The 20,956-nt window shown below is 40.2% G+C and overlaps 4 protein-coding genes and 1 long non-coding RNA gene across 6 annotated transcripts; 3 read left to right on the forward strand and 2 right to left on the reverse strand.

Moving 5' to 3' along the window:
* Positions 1 to 378: 378 nt before the first annotated feature.
* On the forward strand, positions 379 to 3,681 carry LOC116027276 (low-temperature-induced cysteine proteinase-like). The gene is made up of 5 exons (XM_031268793.1): positions 379 to 914; positions 1,918 to 2,153; positions 2,259 to 2,399; positions 2,705 to 3,154; positions 3,238 to 3,681. The coding sequence occupies exons 1-5, from the start codon at positions 431 to 433 to the stop codon at positions 3,316 to 3,318; spliced, it is 1,392 nt and encodes a 463-aa protein (XP_031124653.1). The 5' UTR covers positions 379 to 430; the 3' UTR covers positions 3,319 to 3,681.
* A 1,059-nt stretch (positions 3,682 to 4,740) lies between these two features.
* On the forward strand, positions 4,741 to 6,169 carry LOC116026702 (vegetative cell wall protein gp1-like). Of its 2 annotated transcripts, XM_031268068.1 has the most exons (4): positions 4,741 to 4,879; positions 4,956 to 5,172; positions 5,221 to 5,525; positions 5,734 to 6,169. In XM_031268068.1, the coding sequence occupies exons 1-4, from the start codon at positions 4,837 to 4,839 to the stop codon at positions 5,856 to 5,858; spliced, it is 690 nt and encodes a 229-aa protein (XP_031123928.1). In that variant the 5' UTR covers positions 4,741 to 4,836; the 3' UTR covers positions 5,859 to 6,169. The 2 variants fall into 2 exon arrangements, with proteins under 2 accessions (XP_031123928.1, XP_031123927.1); XM_031268067.1 differs by having other exon boundaries at positions 4,956 to 5,525.
* A 60-nt stretch (positions 6,170 to 6,229) lies between these two features.
* LOC116026703 lies at positions 6,230 to 6,771 on the reverse strand. The gene is made up of 2 exons (XR_004099878.1): positions 6,730 to 6,771; positions 6,230 to 6,645 (listed from the first exon to the last, which is right to left on the reverse strand). It is a non-coding gene; the product is annotated as an uncharacterized LOC116026703 (long non-coding RNA).
* Positions 6,772 to 13,505: 6,734 nt separating this feature from the next.
* LOC116026701 (F-box protein At1g47056-like) lies at positions 13,506 to 15,553 on the reverse strand. The gene has a single exon (XM_031268066.1). It carries the CDS (start codon positions 15,494 to 15,496, stop codon positions 13,889 to 13,891), a length of 1,608 nt encoding a protein of 535 aa, XP_031123926.1. The 5' UTR covers positions 15,497 to 15,553; the 3' UTR covers positions 13,506 to 13,888.
* Positions 15,554 to 15,678: 125 nt separating this feature from the next.
* On the forward strand, positions 15,679 to 20,144 carry LOC116026864 (protein DCL, chloroplastic-like). Its single transcript, XM_031268288.1, has 3 exons — positions 15,679 to 16,056; positions 18,403 to 18,517; positions 19,898 to 20,144. The coding sequence occupies exons 1-3, from the start codon at positions 15,737 to 15,739 to the stop codon at positions 20,063 to 20,065; spliced, it is 603 nt and encodes a 200-aa protein (XP_031124148.1). The 5' UTR covers positions 15,679 to 15,736; the 3' UTR covers positions 20,066 to 20,144.
* The last annotated feature ends 812 nt before the right edge of the window (positions 20,145 to 20,956 follow it).

Here is a 20,956-nt window from a genome sequence, read left to right on the forward strand (position 1 = left end):
AATATAATTAATAAGTATAAAATAATGAATTATAAATAAATGGAGTCAACTTAAATGGAGAAAACCAAAGACTAAGGAGCGGTAAGAATTATTTACCGGGAGTCAAAACAGTAGCGAGAAATTATAGAGCTTTTCTTAGCGCTCCGAATTCTCAGCCAATTCTCTCTCTCTCTCTCTCTCTCTCTATATCGTTGTTTGTTAGTGTAAAAATTCCATCTGACCTTTTTCGTCTTTTACCCTTTTCGATAATTTCTGGGCACCTTCCTATTCGTTACAACGGGGTCCCTCGTTATTCTTTTACCCTGTCCCACAACTGAATTGACTGTAATACCCTCGATTCCCCCTTTATATTCCCCGCTCCCCCTATCCTCTGTTGCTCATTCAGTCATTCCTATTCCCTCTCCACAACTGTGATTACACTATCCTCTCCATGGCTAAGCTTCTGATCCTTTCCCTTTTTGTCCTCGCCGCCGTCTCGTCGGCGGCGGCGACGGCGACGGACATGTCGATCATAACCTACGACGAGGAGCATCCGGCGAAAGGCCTGAGCCGGACCGACGAGGAAGTGATGGCGTTGTACGAGTCGTGGCTAGTGGAGCACGGCAAATCGTACAACGGCCTCGGCGGAGAGAAGGATAAGAGGTTTGAGATCTTCAAGGATAATCTCAGGTACATCGACGAGCAGAACAGCCGGGAAGACCGGTCCTACAAGCTCGGACTGAACAGATTCGCTGATCTCACCAACGAGGAGTACCGGTCAACTTACCTCGGCGCCAAAACCGATGCTCGCCGGAGAATCGCTAAGACGAAAAGCGATCGGCGGTATGCTCCCAAGGTCGGCGGCAGCTTGCCGGACTCCATTGACTGGAGAGAGAAAGGTGCCGTCGCCGAAGTCAAAGATCAAGGAAGCTGTGGTATATATGCCTTCTCATCTTTCTAGTATATTTTATCTAATATTATAATTATTTATTTATTCTAGTAGTTTTATAAAATACTTGTGCATACTACCTGGTGCTCGTTGGTTGGACCAAATCCGTAAAAGTAGTGGCAAGTTGATTTTGTATTAGCTTTTGGAGTGTAAAATTGAACTAAAAATGGATTAATATTATCTTCAACTTGCTAATACTGTAAGGTTAAAATTATCAAAAGGAACAGATGAGATCTCAGCCGGGTTAGAGAAAAAGTGAATTATGCTTAAGAAGTTATAGGATCAACCTATGATGAATTTCGATGATTCTATAAGAAAAACTGTTATTCTGTATATTTATATTTGCATTTATATTTTGATTTTGTTTCAGGTGCTTATAATAACATTGTTAGGTGATGCGTTACTGTTCCAAATAAAAGATATTTTTTTGCCTTTTTAAATATTATCATAACTGATGATGAGTAGGTGTAGGTCCATAGTAAACAAAAAAATGTTAGTGCAAGTCTTGCTCCAGCGGCTGTGTGGGGGGTTTGAATCCCACTAAGAAGAGGAAATGAAGTTCCCTTGTACTTAAGAGTGTATAGGTTACAGGCAGTGGTGGGATCATGGGGATTGATGGGGACTCACAGGTTCTTGAGACTTAGGATTAGCTAAGTTATAAAAAAAATGTTAAGTGTATTAAATACTGAGTACCTTTATCTGTAGAAGAGGGAAGGAATCTTATCATGTGTGTAGTTTCTGTAAAAAGTAGTGCCCGCCCACCATTCTTTGTTCTTACTTTGTATGGACCTTGTGCTTTCCTGTTTGTGGCCTTTTTAGCACAACCCAGAATACTAAGATCCAATAGAGAAGTTTATGCAGTAAAATACGTAAACAGGAAGTGAAAACTTCTACTTGTAGACTTGTAGTTGATTGGCGGGGTGCAATTTGATTAGTTTGGATGTTGTCATTTATGGTTTATGTGCATTAATTGATTTGACATTGAATAGGGAGTTGCTGGGCATTCTCAACCATTGCTGCTGTGGAAGGTATAAACCAGATCGTGACTGGTGAATTGATCTCATTGTCTGAACAGGAGCTTGTGGATTGTGATACATCATATAACGAAGGCTGCAATGGTGGTCTAATGGACTATGCCTTCGAGTTCATCATCAAGAATGGTGGTATTGATACTGAGGCAGATTACCCCTACACTGGTAGGGATGGAAGGTGTGATCAAACAAGGGTCAGTAATCACATCTTGCGCTGTTTATCAGGAAAAAAAACTATGGTAAAATAAATGAATTGCTATTAAAATTCCTAACTTTAATTCTGTAATTTCTCCCTGCAGAAAAATGCTAAGGTCGTTTCTATTGATGGGTATGAGGATGTTACTCCTTATGATGAGGCGGCACTAAAAGAGGCAGTTGCAGGCCAGCCAGTTAGTGTTGCCATTGAAGCTGGTGGCAGAGACTTCCAACTCTATTCATCGGTAATATTGCACTTCATAACATTACAGAAAACTGCATATGGACCGGACCCTATATATTAATATATAACGCTAATTTTTTAAAACAAATGGATAACCATTTCACCTTTTGCTATAGAGTTGCATGATCAAAATTTATGATGTGGCAGTTTTTTGTCCAGTGTTCTAATTTGTGAACAGATAATCTTTCTAATGACGACTCTTTCTCACTGATACATTCACTAAAATGAAAAAAACCCTACATTAATTCTCTTTCTACTTTCAATGGTCTGTTTGGAGTAGCTGATTGATTTTTAATTCGATTCCAGGGTATATTTACTGGATCATGTGGAACAGACCTGGACCACGGTGTGACTGCTGTTGGATATGGTACAGAAAATGGCGTAGATTATTGGATTGTTAAGAACTCATGGGCTGCATCCTGGGGAGAGAAAGGCTATTTGAGGATGCAGCGCAATGTGAAAGACAAAAATGGTTTGTGTGGTATCGCGATAGAGCCTTCTTACCCAACCAAGACAGGCGAAAATCCACCCAACCCCGGTCCATCTCCTCCATCTCCAGTCAGTCCCCCCAACATGTGTGATAATTACAACGAGTGCCCTACTAGCACCACCTGCTGCTGTGTCTTCCAGTATGGTAGCTACTGCTTTGCATGGGGATGCTGCCCTCTAGAAAGCGCGGTTTGCTGTGAGGACCACTACAGTTGCTGCCCTCATGACTACCCTGTATGCCATGTCAGACAAGGCACCTGCACAGTGGTAAGTGAACACCAACTGCAACAAAGCACATTACACATTTGTTATCTTTTGTTGCTAATCTGTCGCACATTTGATTGATGCAGAGCAAGGATAGTCCATTTGGAGTGAAGGCTATGAGACGCACTCCTGCCAAGAAGATTAGAAACAACGGCAGCAGTTCTTGAATACTCCTCGAGTTTTCAGCAGTGGAATGACGAAGGCAAAAGCGCCCCAGGCGTCATGGGTTTAAGTACCTTTCTCCTAGGCGCACTGAACCACAGAAATCATTTCAATCAGAGATAGATGTGCCCTGATTCAAGGGGTTGCATTGATACTGATCTTTTGTATATACTGTGCTCTATTTATTCCTGGCATTCAAAGTTAAAACGAAAACCAAAAAAGACAGATTATTGTTTAGCATTGTCTGATTATGCACATACGCTTGTCATTCCGCAGCTGTGAATGGCTGCAATGCTGCTGCTTTCTTCTTTATGTGTACTGCACTTTCATCTACTAATAATAGCAAGAACCTTTCAATTCTCTAAGCATTTCTACTATGTATGTCTTTTTTTGTTGGTGTGTATTGGGTGTAAACTCGCCTAGTTGCTTATAGTACTGGTTCAAATCAATAAGGTCACTCATGGGGATCAAACTTGAAATTTTATGATTATCAAATTAACAAGTTGATCAACTTAGTTGGAGTTGTTCTCACTATATATGCTCTTTATTCTTAGTATCTGTATCTAATGCTAGATGAAATTAATGTTAACTTTTTGCTGAAGGGATTCAGGTTCTCTGTATATGAGTCAATGGCTTTTGGTGTGTTTTGTGCTTTAAATTAGGTGGTTGCTATTATTAGCAGGATAGAACAAGAAATAGCAGCAGACAAATTATATTCCATCAATCAATAATTTAGGTAATTAGGTATTCAATTGTTGTCTGTTTTTTTTTTTTTTTTTTTTTTAATTCTTTAATTTTGTTAATTATGTGGGCGGATGATAATTTAAGATTATGCACCTCTACCTAACTGTTATGAATCATGAGTAAAAAAAGTTTTGAAAGGGGCAGTAGAGTTGAGTGGAGCATGACTCATACTTAATAAAATTGACAAGATTGATTCTAATTGATACTTTTTCAATTGAGTTTGTTGTGTGATTTACTTTTTTGATGTATGATTTGTAGATTAATACATGCAAATATAATTTACTTAATGTATATCTTCAAATAATGATTGTGGATTTTTTTGCTATCCAAAAGAACAAAAGAAGAGATATTTTTGTAGATATATTCAATGAACTATACATTCATGTATTTTCTTGGGGTAGTACTGGACCCAGGCCCAACTTTGAAGCCTAGTCTTGCAAGGAATGTAAAATGACTAGGGTTGAGCCTAGGCCCTCCATCTTCTAGAATAAATCGCTCTTACCAAGTCAAAAAGCATTACCCTCATCTTAGATTGCACATGCCACTACTAACTAGTCTACTACAAGTTGTTGGTACAATTCAAAGAATTGCCCATTTTTCTTATCTCTTTCTTCAGTTGACTAGACGTGTTTTACAACACGGTTTTTGTCCTTATTTTGCTGGCAAATAGGCTTCAAGTCAACTCTTACACATGGAACAATTGCTCCATCTTGGCTTCATTTCTTTAAATACTCTTAAACTCATTCACCTAAATTCATATTTTCTGCAATATTTACACCATGGGTGCTGCTCCTTTTACACCAATCCCTGCAAACCAAACCGGTATGCGCTTTACCATCTTCCTTTTGTTTTGTTTTGGTTTCCATTATTTTTGAACTATGATGGTATTTGTATACAGGTAGTTCTGGGGAGAGTTTGGATTGCCCTCAGGCTCAGGTACCATTATATACAACCCCAAATTCTACCCTTTCCACTGTCTTACCCTACAATGGCGTACACCCTTCTCCGGCCGCCGCCGCCGCCGCCACCAGCTACCCTGCACCGGCTGCTGCCACCGCCTTTCCTCCTCCTGGCAATCCTGCAGTCCCAACTTCTTATCCTCCCAATCCCAATCCCAATCCCAATCCCAATCCTAACCCTAATCTTAATCCTAATCCTAATCTACCAAGTCAAATGCCATTTCTTTTCTCTTCAAGTTTAGCAGCTCCGGTTCCATATCCTCCGCCGGCGGCGGCGGCTTCGGCTGCTCCGGTTCATTGTCCCACCTACTCTTCTAACTCCGAGCCATATGTGCCTGCCCCTTATCCCCCTCAAACTCACTCATCTTCTTATCCTACCTACCCGTATGCCCCGCCCGGTGCCGCCTACCCGCCACCACCCGGTGCCGCCTACCCACCACCACCCGCCGCCACCCCTGCCGGTGGTTATCCTCCGCAACCTCCTCACGCCCCCGGTGTCTATCCCCCAGGTACATCCCTTTTGTAGTGTGACAAAAAAATTGAAGCTAACTAAAAGTCTAAACTGATAATTGAATTACACATATGGTCAACAAAAAAAACATATAATCACTTTAAAAATTTGCATAAATCAAACTAAAAAGATCGCGAGTAGAATTTGTAACCTTGTTATCATTCTGGTAACATGATTAATATGTTATTGATTAATGTTATTTACAGTTTGGTCGAGTGGAAGTCCATGGCCGCCAGCGCCGGCGAACGAACATTACCAAAACCCTCCACCATCCTTGGGTGTGTATCCGCCGCCGCCAGCTGCCGGAGCTTATCCGCCTCCCCATTACTAAGCCCCGATTCTGAACCCAAATCTGCATGCCAATTCAGCACAGGAGGAGAGAGCATACAAATAAACTGAGCATTACATTTGTGATTATTTCTTTTTCTTTTTGTATCAAAACATCTTCTTTGACCATATACTTTAGTCCAAGAATTTGGAATCCTTATACAAAGTGAATGAAGTAAACCTCTCTCCATTCAATTCAGTAGTAACTACATTCTTGATTGATCAAAAATCAATTTAATCAGACATATGGTGTTCTTGGATCCATGTATGATTATTGTGTATATGATTCAGTGCAAATAGCAAACTTTTTTTTTTTCAGAATTCAGAATTTTCATGGCAAATACATTTTACAGTTAACAAATAACAGATGCTACAAATGAGAACCAAAAAAAGCAATTTCACAGTTGGAAGTTCATGAAAGAACAAGATTCAGCAGAGCTATGTTAAATGTTCATGAACAAAAGCTCTGTGATGATGACCAAAATACATACATCTAAACATGCCAAATTGTCAACCAACCCGAAAATCGACCCTTCCTTCTCCTCCTGTTGTGTTACCAACCAAGGAGAATTCCCCACACAATGCACAAAGATGAACGGATTTTCATGGACCCTTGCCCAGTAATGGGAAGCAATTAAAAGACAAAGAGAGGCTGGTTTGGCCTACCAAATGATCAGACTTCGTTTTGAAACCATTAAATCCAGATACGCTCATACGCAGCTGTGTAGAAGAAAAGAGATCACTTCACTCTTTCATCGTCCACTTCTATAATTGTCTTGGTAGCCAACCACCTGAATTGAGTACGAAATATCAGTTCACTCGGAGAGTAATATATTTAAACTATAAAAGAACGAAACTTGTAGCTTACTGCTTACAATCGCTAGAAGCATGCTTCGATATTCCTATGGCTTTCATATTGTTAGAAGATAAAATAACATCAGTAGTGTTAGAGTACTATTCTCCTTGAGCTATGTGTATTCTTGAGCTTTGTATAGTCTTGGGCAGCTCAGTCTTGGGCAGTTCAGTCCAGACTTTTCCCTTCCCCTCTGCCCATATATATGTTGTACACAGATCAGATTGAAGTGAGTAGAAATATATTGAATACACCATTTGGTGAGTTTGTTAACATGGTATCAGAGCCATGAGAAACTCTTGAAGCTCCTTCCTCCAGCTTCCTTCTTCTTCCTCTCCCCACTGCAGAAAGCAGTTTCCTTTCACTGCCAAAGAAAATTTTTTTTTCTTCCTCTTCTTCCTTGCTCCACCATCATCACCACCCATTCAGAAAGGTTCGCCGGCGTCAGGCGACCACGACTGGAGAGTTCGGAAGCAGTCCGGCCAGCGCGTGAAGCTCACGCGCCACCGTCACCTTCGGCCACCGCTCCCACGCGCCGGCGCGTGCGGCTTCTCCGGCTGCCGGAAAATTTTCCGGCTTGCAGTTCCAGTGTCGCCCAAGCCCTGTGACTTCATATCTGGACTTGGTTTGGACCATTGTCGCTCCGAAAATATTTGCTCTCTTCAGGTTCCTTCGTATCTCCTGAGGCTCCATATTTCTGGGTATTTTCATCTCTGTTTCTGATCTGTTTTTGTGGGTATGGCTGAAAATAAGTCTCTTGTCATATCTGATATTGTTCCAGTTACTTCCAAAATCACAGACAGTAAACTTACTGATTCTAATTACTTGGAGTGGAGTCAGGTTATTAAGCTTTACCTTACTAGTTTGGGAAAAGAGGAGCACCTAACTAAATTTGTGACTAAACAAGATAATACTTGGGTGCGGGATGATGCACGTTTGTTTTTACAAATTCGGAATTCTATTGATGATAGTATTATTGGATTCATTAGTCATTGTGAAACTGTTAAAGACCTCATGGATTATTTAGAATACTTGTACTCTGGAAAAGGGAATATCACCCGTATCTATGATGTCTGTAAGTCCTTTTATCGTGCAGAGAAACATAGTTTGTCCCTCACTGCATATTTTATGGAATTTAAGAGAACATATGAAGCACTCAATAAGCTTATGCCATTTACTGCTGATATCAAAGAACAACAAAAACAACGAGACCAAATGGCGGTTATGAGTTTCTTGGCAGGACTTCCCTCTGAATTCGACACTGCCAGGTCTTCTATTCTCAGTCACTCTGAAATTCCTACCCTGGCCGACATCTTCCCACGGCTTATTCGATCGGAGCACTCACAACCAAGTATACCACAACCAAGTATCCTTGGTCTTCCACCAAGCAGTGCTCTTGTTAGTCGTCATCCGAACAAAGGTAATTTCCAAGGGCACACCTCCGGTGGTATCGTGTGCCATTATTGCCATAAGCCTGGACATTTGAGGAGGGACTGNTGTTTCCACGGCATGTTTCTTGATCAATCGCATGCCTTCTGTGGTGTTGAATGGGAAAACACCTTACCATCTTTTGTTTCCATCTAAATCTTTGTTTTCGGTTGACCCACGTATATTTGGTTGTGTGTGTTTTGTTCGGGATGTTCGTCCCAATATCACCAAGTTAGATCCAAAATCTTTAAAATGTGTATTCCTTGGTTATTCTCGTGTGCAAAGAGGATACAAGTGTTACTCTCCTGAACTTGGTCGATATCTTGTTTCCATCAATGTCACTTTTCATGAGGATGTTCCTTTCTTTCCTTTTTCTCCGGATGCTATCCATCCGGAAGACAGGAATGACATCTTGATGTACACTGTCACGACCTCTCTCTCCAACTCTACTCCTACTGTCCCTAACTCTGTTCCTACTCCTCCTGTCCTACAAGTGTATTCTCGTCGACCCCGTACTAACACAACTGCTCCAGCTCTGCCTCCTGCTTCCCTTCCTGACTCGGTGCCAACTCAATGCCCCGAAACCACCTCTTTGTTGTCTGATCCAATCTTGGAAGATGACGGACCAATTGCTCTCCGGAAAGGTAAACGCAGTTGTACTTATCCTATATCCTCTCTTGTATCCTATGATCGGATCTCCCCTGTATCCTGTTCCTTTATTGCTTCCCTTGATTCTATTTCTACTCCTAAAACCGTTAAAGCAGCCTTATCCCATCCTGGGTGGCGACAAGCTATGATTGAAGAGATGAATGCTCTGGATCAAAACGGTACTTGGGAGCTGGTGACTATACCTACAGGTAAAAGACCTATTGGGTGTAAATGGGTGTTTACTGTAAAAGTCAATTCCGATGGATCCGTTGCTTGGTTGAAAGCTCGTCTTGTGGCTAAAGGATATGCTCAAACTTATGGAATTGATTATTCTGACACATTTTCTCCTGTTGCTAAGCTTACTTCTGTCAGGATACTTATCTCAATGGCGGCTATTCATGACTGGCATCTGCATCAGCTTGATATTAAGAATGCCTTTCTGCATGGAGATCTTAATGAAGAGGTTTACATGGAGCAACCTCCTGGGTTTGTTGCTCAGGGGGAGTCTGGGAAAGTATGCAAACTTCGTCGATCATTATATGGGCTAAAACAAAGTCCACGTGCATGGTTTGGAAAATTTAGTCAAGCTGTTGAAAGCTTTGGGATGATAAAAGGAAAATCAGATCACTCCATGTTTTACAAATGGTCCAAAACTGGCATTATCTGGCTAGTGGTTTATGTGGATGACATTGTCATTACAGGAAGTGACATTGAAGGGATTTCATCTCTTAAATCATTTCTTCATAGTCAGTTTCAAACAAAAGACTTGGGACCACTGAAATATTTTCTGGGTATTGAAGTTATGAGGAGTAAAACAGGTATACTACTATCTCAACGAAAATATGTACTTGACTTACTCTCTGAAACAGGAAAACTGGGTGCCAAACCATACACTACTCCAATGATACCAAACATACAACTGTCAAAGGAAGGGGAATTGTTTGAAGATCCTGAAAGGTACAGAAGATTAGTTGGGAAACTAAACTACTTGACAGTAACCCGTCCAGATATTGCATACCCAGTTAGCGTATTGAGCCAGTACATGGCATCTCCGACTACTGATCATTGGGCAGCTGTTGAACATATTTTGTGTTACTTAAAGGGAGCACCAGGACATGGAATTCTTTATAAGAATCATGGTCACACAAAGATTGAGTGTTTTTCTGATGCTGATTGGGCAGGATCCAAGGAAGATCGTAGATCAACAACTGGATATTGTATTCTCTTTGGAGGAAATCTAGTTTCATGGAAGAGTAAGAAGCAGACTGTGGTTTCTCGTTCTAGTGCAGAGTCTGAATATAGAGCAATGGCGCAATCAACATGTGAAGTAATGTGGATAAACAACCTCTTGAATGAGTCTGGTTTCAAAGCTCCAATTCCTGCAAAGTTGTGGTGTGATAATCAAGCAGCCCTTCACATTGCATCAAATCCAGTTTTTCATGAACGAACCAAGCACATAGAGATTGACTGCCACTTTGTTCGTGAAAAGATACAACAGGGGTTAATCTCCACCGGATTTGTGAAGACCGGAGAACAACTCGGGGATCTATTCACAAAGGCCCTAACTGGGACTCGAGTTAGTTATTTGTGTAACAAGTTGGGCATGATTAACATCTACGCTCCAACTTGAGGGGGAGTGTTAGAAGATAAAATAACATCAGTAGTGTTAGAGTACTATTCTCCTTGAGCTATGTGTATTCTTGAGCTTTGTATAGTCTTGGGCAGCTCAGTCTTGGGCAGTTCAGTCCAGACTTTTCCCTTCCCCTCTGCCCATATATATGTTGTACACAGATCAGATTGAAGTGAGTAGAAATATATTGAATACACCATTTGGTGAGTTTGTTAACACATATGTCCAGGTGTGTTTGACTACGTATGCCATAATGTGGGTGGCACCATGAACACTTTATCCATTGGATGCAAAATATCAGTATGAGCTTAATGGTTGAAAAGCAGCACTGAAAACCACTCTCGATTCTCTCGAATCAAAATAGATACTCTGAAACGACTCCACCACACGAATTTGTGATAACTAGTTTCTCGAATGAAATTGAAAACTAGTAAGAACCACTGCCCACTTAAAACTCATCCACCCGGGATCTTAAGGGGCATAACATCGAAAAGATAAGCATTGGTTTAGTGGATATGTTATCGAATCATTCTACGGTTCTTAATCATAGAGATGTAANTGTTTCCACGGCATGTTTCTTGATCAATCGCATGCCTTCTGTGGTGTTGAATGGGAAAACACCTTACCATCTTTTGTTTCCATCTAAATCTTTGTTTTCGGTTGACCCACGTATATTTGGTTGTGTGTGTTTTGTTCGGGATGTTCGTCCCAATATCACCAAGTTAGATCCAAAATCTTTAAAATGTGTATTCCTTGGTTATTCTCGTGTGCAAAGAGGATACAAGTGTTACTCTCCTGAACTTGGTCGATATCTTGTTTCCATCAATGTCACTTTTCATGAGGATGTTCCTTTCTTTCCTTTTTCTCCGGATGCTATCCATCCGGAAGACAGGAATGACATCTTGATGTACACTGTCACGACCTCTCTCTCCAACTCTACTCCTACTGTCCCTAACTCTGTTCCTACTCCTCCTGTCCTACAAGTGTATTCTCGTCGACCCCGTACTAACACAACTGCTCCAGCTCTGCCTCCTGCTTCCCTTCCTGACTCGGTGCCAACTCAATGCCCCGAAACCACCTCTTTGTTGTCTGATCCAATCTTGGAAGATGACGGACCAATTGCTCTCCGGAAAGGTAAACGCAGTTGTACTTATCCTATATCCTCTCTTGTATCCTATGATCGGATCTCCCCTGCATCCTGTTCCTTTATTGCTTCCCTTGATTCTATTTCTACTCCTAAAACCGTTAAAGAAGCCTTATCCCATCCTGGGTGGCGACAAGCTATGATTGAAGAGATGAATGCTCTGGATCAAAACGGTACTTGGGAGCTGGTGACTATACCTACAGGTAAAAGACCTATTGGGTGTAAATGGGTGTTTACTGTAAAAGTCAATTCCGATGGATCCGTTGCTTGGTTGAAAGCTCGTCTTGTGGCTAAAGGATATGCTCAAACTTATGGAATTGATTATTCTGACACATTTTCTCCTGTTGCTAAGCTTACTTCTGTCAGGATACTTATCTCAATGGCGGCTATTCATGACTGGCATCTGCATCAGCTTGATATTAAGAATGCCTTTCTGCATGGAGATCTTAATGAAGAGGTTTACATGGAGCAACCTCCTGGGTTTGTTGCTCAGGGGGAGTCTGGGAAAGTATGCAAACTTCGTCGATCATTATATGGGCTAAAACAAAGTCCACGTGCATGGTTTGGAAAATTTAGTCAAGCTGTTGAAAGCTTTGGGATGATAAAAGGAAAATCAGATCACTCCATGTTTTACAAATGGTCCAAAACTGGCATTATCTGGCTAGTGGTTTATGTGGATGACATTGTCATTACAGGAAGTGACATTGAAGGGATTTCATCTCTTAAATCATTTCTTCATAGTCAGTTTCAAACAAAAGACTTGGGACCACTGAAATATTTTCTGGGTATTGAAGTTATGAGGAGTAAAACAGGTATACTACTATCTCAACGAAAATATGTACTTGACTTACTCTCTGAAACAGGAAAACTGGGTGCCAAACCATACACTACTCCAATGATACCAAACATACAACTGTCAAAGGAAGGGGAATTGTTTGAAGATCCTGAAAGGTACAGAAGATTAGTTGGGAAACTAAACTACTTGACAGTAACCCGTCCAGATATTGCATACCCAGTTAGCGTATTGAGCCAGTACATGGCATCTCCGACTACTGATCATTGGGCAGCTGTTGAACATATTTTGTGTTACTTAAAGGGAGCACCAGGACATGGAATTCTTTATAAGAATCATGGTCACACAAAGATTGAGTGTTTTTCTGATGCTGATTGGGCAGGATCCAAGGAAGATCGTAGATCAACAACTGGATATTGTATTCTCTTTGGAGGAAATCTAGTTTCATGGAAGAGTAAGAAGCAGACTGTGGTTTCTCGTTCTAGTGCAGAGTCTGAATATAGAGCAATGGCGCAATCAACATGTGAAGTAATGTGGATAAACAACCTCTTGAATGAGTCTGGTTTCAAAGCTCCAATTCCTGCAAAGTTGTGGTGTGATAATCAAGCAGCCCTTCACATTGCATCAAATCCAGTTTTTCATGAACGAACCAAGCACATAGAGATTGACTGCCACTTTGTTCGTGAAAAGATACAACAGGGGTTAATCTCCACCGGATTTGTGAAGACCGGAGAACAACTCGGGGATCTATTCACAAAGGCCCTAACTGGGACTCGAGTTAGTTATTTGTGTAACAAGTTGGGCATGATTAACATCTACGCTCCAACTTGAGGGGGAGTGTTAGAAGATAAAATAACATCAGTAGTGTTAGAGTACTATTCTCCTTGAGCTATGTGTATTCTTGAGCTTTGTATAGTCTTGGGCAGCTCAGTCTTGGGCAGTTCAGTCCAGACTTTTCCCTTCCCCTCTGCCCATATATATGTTGTACACAGATCAGATTGAAGTGAGTAGAAATATATTGAATACACCATTTGGTGAGTTTGTTAACACATATGTCCAGGTGTGTTTGACTACGTATGCCATAATGTGGGTGGCACCATGAACACTTTATCCATTGGATGCAAAATATCAGTATGAGCTTAATGGTTGAAAAGCAGCACTGAAAACCACTCTCGATTCTCTCGAATCAAAATAGATACTCTGAAACGACTCCACCACACGAATTTGTGATAACTAGTTTCTCGAATGAAATTGAAAACTAGTAAGAACCACTGCCCACTTAAAACTCATCCACCCGGGATCTTAAGGGGCATAACATCGAAAAGATAAGCATTGGTTTAGTGGATATGTTATCGAATCATTCTACGGTTCTTAATCATAGAGATGTAATGTATGGAAGGGGCAAAAAAGAAGCATATGAAGGTGAAATGCAGAGACTAAAAATAAAAATTAACTAAAAAGGCAGAATGGTTGGAACAGGTCAAGAATGCTCTTCTTTCTTGCTTCATTTCATATCAATCAGTTCCTTCTCGGGTTCTCTAGTTATTCCTGGAACTCCCGCCAAAGCTTGACCACCTTCTGAACGTACACGCAACTAAATTTCTCCCCGTTAGAAGTCCCAGCCTCGCCCTCAACGAATTTGACCTCCTTGTACTGTTCGAAGCAATATTAACACCACCACCACCACCGCCAACTTGGCCACCCACCTGCCGGTTCTCTTGACCAGCTTCAGACACACCGTCATCGCTAGCAGCCCCATCGGGATTATTCTCCACCTCAACCGTATCCAAATTCACAGCAAGCGAACCCCTACTAGCCCTCAACCAATCCGCAGCCTCGGAAGTCACCAGCCTGCATTTCTTAACCTTCACTTTGATCAAACTCGGGCACCCGCTAGCAAGTGCTTCCATTCCCGAGTTCGATATGGGGCAACTCTTAATACAAAGCTTCTTCAACGCAATACATTTCACAGCAATGCAGGAGAGCTCGGAATCCCCCACAGTCTCGCTCCCACAGAGAGCTAATCTTTCTAAATTTAGACAATTCGTAGCGAGTTTCTCTAAACTAACAAGCGTCGGATTAACCCCAATCAAAACCAGTTCCTGTAAATTCGGGCAGTGATTTGCCACAGCAAGCAGCCCTTCATCGCTTATCCTATTCGTTTTCCACCCATCAATGTGGAGTTTCCGGAGGAATTTACAGTGTTCAGCAACATTTTTCAATCCAATATTTGTGCATTCGGGAGTTTTTACCAGATGCAAAATCTCAAGATTTGAACAATTTGAAATTGCAGCAAGGCCAGCGTCAGTTACCTGAAGCCTCTCCACATGAACCTCAACTAGGCCGGTGATTTGATCGGAAATCGCTTCCAGAATCTTATCCCAATCACCGGAACACCTTAAGAGCTTTAGAGTCTTCAAATTCTTCGATCCAGTAATTAACGGTCCAAAACACTGGCCATTGTAAAGCTCCTTTAAGCAAATAACTCTGAGCGATCCGGCGGCCACGCCGGGGCCGATTGGCTCGGCCATAGCACCGTTTGCAATACCGCGCAGCCGTTTGACTGATAATTCCTCGAGAGACGAGCAGTTATCGAATACGGCGTTCATGCCTTTAGCTCCAAAACTGCAGGATCCACAGGAAAGCTTCTTCAAAACGTTGCAGTTCTTCGCAAAAGCTTCTATCCCGGCGTCGGTAAGGTCCCGGCACGCCCGCAGCTTTAACCTAGTGAGATTGCGGCATCGAAGCGAAATAAGAACCAAAGCGTCGTCGCCGATACTCACAGATCTGCGGTCGCATTTCAACGCGAGCTTCGTCACCGAATCGAATCGCGAGAAAATCGAAGGAATCGCGGTGGCGAGCTCCGTCTGAGCGCGCAGCGAGAGACGGTGCCGGCTCTGTCCTTCGATCTGGAGCCACCGACGGCACACGAGGGAGCACCGCTTGCGGTCGCCGGCGTTAAGAGACTGGAAAATGACAGCCAAACACTCATCGGGAATGTTAAATGAATAATCGGATAAGCCGTCGCCTATAACGTCGTCGGATTTTTCAGTGCTCTGCATCGGCGTAACCATAGCAGTAGAGCCGGATTTTTTCCGGTGGTTGTGATTTTGAGCTCCGGCGGCTGTGGAAGCAAATTGGCCCATCCACAGCTGACCATAAGAAAACCGATGGACAGCCTATTTTTTGTAGTTTTGCTCAACTCCCTAATTAATTTCCTTTTGAAGACCAAATTAAAAAAAATAATAATAAATGAAAATATGAACGGTTCAATCATTTAATTTAAAAAATTAAAAAAAAAAAAAAAAACCAAAAAAGTTTTTCTGTGGGTCCTACTCCTACCTTCTCTTCGCTACTTCAGTTCGTTCGCTCCTAAATCCCCATCAATGGCTGCTCCGTTGCTCCTCAGAGGTCTACCGCTCCACCGCCTCCACCACCATCGGCAACCGCAGCACCACCTTCTCACCTCCGGTTTACTCAATCGTCGACTATGGTGCAACGACGCCTCCGAGTCAATTAAGTCAGACGCCGACGCAGCTTCTGTGAGCCTGAGCCAGAGCACCGCCGTACTCAGCGCCAAAGGTCCGCCGCCGTATCTGAGACGGTTCAGCGCGGATTACCGGAAATGGAAAGCGAAAGAATCGGAGATTCTCAGAGACATCGAACCGGTCATTTTGCTCACCAAAGAAATTCTTCACTCAGATAGGTTTCTCCAAATCTCCCTCCCTTTTTCAATTCAACATTTATTGAAAAACTACTGCTAACATAGCTAAGGCCTAAGGATTCGTTGAACTCCTATAAGATTATTATAATGCTCTTCATCTGGTACTAAATTTTAGTGAAGGACATGAAGAAAAACATGTTTATATCCAATGCAATGTACAGCAGTTCTATTTTACATCTTATATTGTGAATCATAGCAGTCTAGCAGCAAGTTGTCATTTAAATGGAAAGCATACTGCTCAGTTTTGATGCATGAATCTGATTGAATCCTAAGAGTTAATAAATGATTTTAGATTTACTTCAGACTGGGATTGCATTGCCATGCTTGAAACATTAAAGGCTCTTTATCATGGATATGGATTCATTTACCTCAAGAGTTAATGGCTCCAAGCACGTTGTTTCTGACTTACCTTGAATGTGCACATACTGAATTCATAATGAAAAGACGGAACCTGTCAAGTTATTTGCAGGTCTAATCTTTGTGACATATACAGATAACATTTCCGTCATAGTTAATCGGATGATATAGGCCATAATCGTTTTATCAATGCATATACTTTAAGGCAGGATGATTATATTCTACTGAATTCAACCCTGGAGTGCTTAGTGTTCCTTTATGGCATTGGATGACTGTGAGGCGGGTAGTCAAGTTGGAGAAGAAGAAGATAATTAAACAGTGTAATTGGATAAAGGGATTTCTTTTTACTAATCAAGGAATTGTCTTGCCTTGTAGTTTGGATAATTAAAAGTTTACCTTTTCTTGCATAAACAAAGACTTCAGATACTTGAAATATTTTACACTCCATAGTTATCAATAATTGTTTCTGTTGACTTCACCAATGCTTAGTTTATAGTCACATAACAATTGAAAGAAAATTCTGGATGCTTTTGCTAATATAGCTAATTTGTTAAAATAATAATTAAATTAGCATATACTCTTCAATAATAGACTTAAAAATACAAGGTCAATTTTGTCAACAGTCCAAGCCTATACATTTCCAAGAACATCCTTTTTCATCCTATTGCTGTATTACAATGTGGAACTCAAAGGTGCCTAATATAGTATGAACACAAGATGCCAACTATCATGCATCACTAGTGGGTTCAAAGAATGATCTTTAATGAGTTGATTTAACTAACAGTAACATTCAATGCCCTGGTTGATTTAATGGTAATACACTGAATGCATGGTTTTCTTCTTGGAAACAGTTCTAGGTTTGGAGTGGTTCAGTGCCCTGGTTGATTTAATGGTAATACACTGAATGCATGGTTTTCTTCTTGGAAACAGTTCTAGGTTTGGAGTGGTTTGAATTCTATCATCCGTGACCTTGACTTGTATTGTGTATGCCTGATTGACCCAACAAGCCTTAAAAATTTTTGTGCTCAGGAGTAAATAGCAAGCCCCTTTAACCTATGGATTGTGGATTCCTCATGGATGAAAATCTGTGTTCAGACTCAGAAAGACCCTCAGTTTATTTTTGCAGAAAATAGTTTTGCCCCTATGTAAAGTTAATAAACTCTTGTCAAAGTTAAATTAAAGTGATAAAAATCAGTGTTACGTCTTTTGTTAAGTCATGTAGCTCAGGAAAAGTGTGATGTAATGAAACTTTTCCCTAAGTTAAGGAACTTAAATTTGAAATTTGTTTGTCTTCTTTGAAGTAAAATTTGTTAAAATTGGTTTTATTCAGTGGTCACCCACACACCAGACACACAAATACTGCATTCATTTGTCCAGCATTATTTTTGTCTGTTAATTCTAGTTAACCATGGATGTCGCTTCATGTAGTGGAATTTCCTGCATTATACTTCTCTCACAGTTCAGATAAAAAGAACTAGTGTCTCAATTGATTTAGAAGTCAAGGGGCCAATTGAAAACTGTTTCTTTTTCCTGCTTGCACTTGCAGGAAGTGAAAACTTGTTTGGTTTGATGCTTCTGTTTCAAGCTACCAATTTAGGACAAAATCCTTCTTCATTTTTCTTATTGTCTATAATGGAGAAAACATAAAAATACTTTAAATTACAATGATGCTTCAGTTTTCCTCTTCAATGTCAACCTGTAGTTTGCTTCTTTCTTTGTCTCTCTGTCCTTTTTATTTGTTAGTTATATGAAATGATAATTTCTTAATAGCACACCTACAAGTTCGTAGTAGAATTTCATCATAGACATTCTCCTCTCATTTGGACTATTCTTTGCATCTTAAATTTACGGAAGGTTGACATCTTATTGATATGTCCAATTTGTCAACAATTGTTTACTTAAATCATGTTTTGTTTCAAGAGAGATTATTATTAATAATAAATCATGATCCCCTATTTGTATTATTGATAGGTACATGGATGGAGAACTTTTGACAGCTGAAGATGTGAAAATTGTGGTAGAGAAGCTTCTTGCTTATCATCCTCGTTTTGAAGATAAAATTGGATGTGGCCTTGATTCAATTATGGTCAGTTTCATGTGTTGTGATAGTATTTCTTGTTCCTTGTCAAACTACTACTATTCACTTGCAAGTTTGGTGCTTCTAATATAAGCATCACAACTAAATTGGAATGATATTTATCAAGTAAACTTAAAGTCACTGTTTTGACATCTTTCTGACTTGCAATTTCCTTTTTGCTTTCTTATTTTTGACAATTTCAAAATGCTTTTATCTCATTGAAATGACAAACAAACTCTTCATTTCCTCCTCTTTATACTTGTTAAAATGATTAGGCTTGAGATTCCTTATTACATTTTGTTTGTCATCAAGGCATTTGATAACTAAATTGTATGCGGCTTCATTTATCAGAAATATTATCACTTTGTACGAAAATCCCAATGATTACATCATACAAGTTTGCTCAAGCCCTTTTTTTTTTTTTTTTTATAAAAAAATAAGCCCTTTTTTTTTTATTTTAAATAACCATTCTAACTAACCTAATTACTATGAGGTGTCTCCTTGCATTTTAGACCTACAGTTCTATAGATGAGATGTTAACAAAAAGTTTTGGCCTTATTTGTATTTTTAAAAAATTCTGTTCTAGAACCCTGAATAAAATGTTGTATTTGTTTACTTCATTATTGAGAATAAACAACATATTATCTAGTACCTGTTGCTATTTTGATGACTGTTTTTTACAAACCAGATCTCATTAGTGGTTGAGTTCATCATTGATGCTATTTTTGTCCACCATATATTTTTTTCCTTCAAATATTAATAGGACTAGTAGATATTTAGTGTTCAGACCCCTTATAATTTGGAATGATCTTTTCACTTTTGTTCATTAGATAATCATATCAGATACTGATGAACATAAAAACAAAGAAAAAAAAGAAGAAAGGAAAGATGAATTGATTCATGTAAAAGAGAATCCACCTTATGATTCCCTAGCGGGATTTGTTGATATTCTTAGGGACAAAGAGGTTGTGCTGTTCACAGAATTGATTTGTATTCACTTTACTTAAGATAAAGATTGGAGCTGGGCTGGTAGTGAAGGCTCATTTAGTTGACAGCGAATGAGCATACCTTAAATCTATAGCAAGTAGGCTTGTTCCTTGGTTAACTTTCCCGGGCTTGGGACTTAAATGCCTCTGAGCTGTAAGCTGCAACCAACTGAACCAAGCTGGAGCTAGAGGGTTTTGCTGAGTTGTCCATTGAGAGGGAGTTAGCCAACTCAGCTGTTGAATTGACTGACTGTTCACACACAATTAATATATCTAGAATTGGCACGTGATACTTTATCTTTGACATGAAACAATCTTGCAGTTTGATAATCTTTTATAGTGGTTGTGAATACTCTGTTTTTACCTTTAGTGGACTGAAAGAGATTTGTATAACTGTTTCCAGGTTGATCGACATCCCCAATTCAAAAACTCAAGGTGTCTCTTTGTCGTGAGAAAGGATGGCATATGGATAGATTTTTCGTACCAAAAGTGTCTACGCCAATATATCCGAGATAAGTATCCTTTGCACGCAGAAAGATTCATAAAAGAACATTTCAAACTCGGTAGCTAGCTAAGGTTCCTCATAAACACCACCTGATTTACATCATCAAGTTTAACATTTCTGGTATATATATATATATATTGCCTGATTTGCCTCTCCCCCCCCCCCCCCCCCCCCCCCCCCCCCNATTGGGTGTATATTTGAATGAAAACGCTCTAGAGTCTAGAGTCCAAGCTCCTTTTCATGGCTGTGTGTAAAGAGGAAACTGGTCCCTGGATTCAATAACCAACATATGCCCTGTGACACGCATTTTGTCAATGAGGTAGGTCACCTAATTCACAGTTCTTGTTTAGTTTGATGGGACAAAAGCAGGCAAATGATTGAAGCAAATGTTAATTAGTTGGAATGCGGAATTTTGACTGACTGCCACTCACTTTTCTTGTCTTTCTTTTGGCACATTTTACCTTGTCATGCTTACATTATATGTAGTCCAACATCCTATACACACACCCATGAACTCATTTCAGAATAGTGCAACATTATGCAAAATGGGGTTGGTTTCTACATAATAGTCATGACAGTGGGGTGACGGGGTCTTGGTTTAGGTGAGACTGTGAGAGTCCTTGAAGAAGGTCACATCACTGTGAGACAATAGATTTGGTTTTCCTCAGAGACAGGGCGTCAAACCCCAGTTGGTTTGGAAACTAAGCTGTATACTACTATACTATAGCATTTGAGTTGTTGGGGTGCATATCATGTTGTTAATACTATGAGTTATTGCATATGTTACATCTGTCACATATTCACACTCATAGTATCTACTTTCTTGAATGAAATATATCAGATTATCTGTCACATTTTCACAATTTCACACTCATAGTAACTACTTTCTTGAATGAAATGTATCAGATTATGCAGTAGATTCGAGTTGCATAAGTTTATGATTTTACTGTAACAGAT

This window comes from Ipomoea triloba, chromosome 8, assembly GCF_003576645.1.
Source record: "Ipomoea triloba cultivar NCNSP0323 chromosome 8, ASM357664v1".
NCBI classification, from domain to species: domain Eukaryota; kingdom Viridiplantae; phylum Streptophyta; class Magnoliopsida; order Solanales; family Convolvulaceae; genus Ipomoea; species Ipomoea triloba.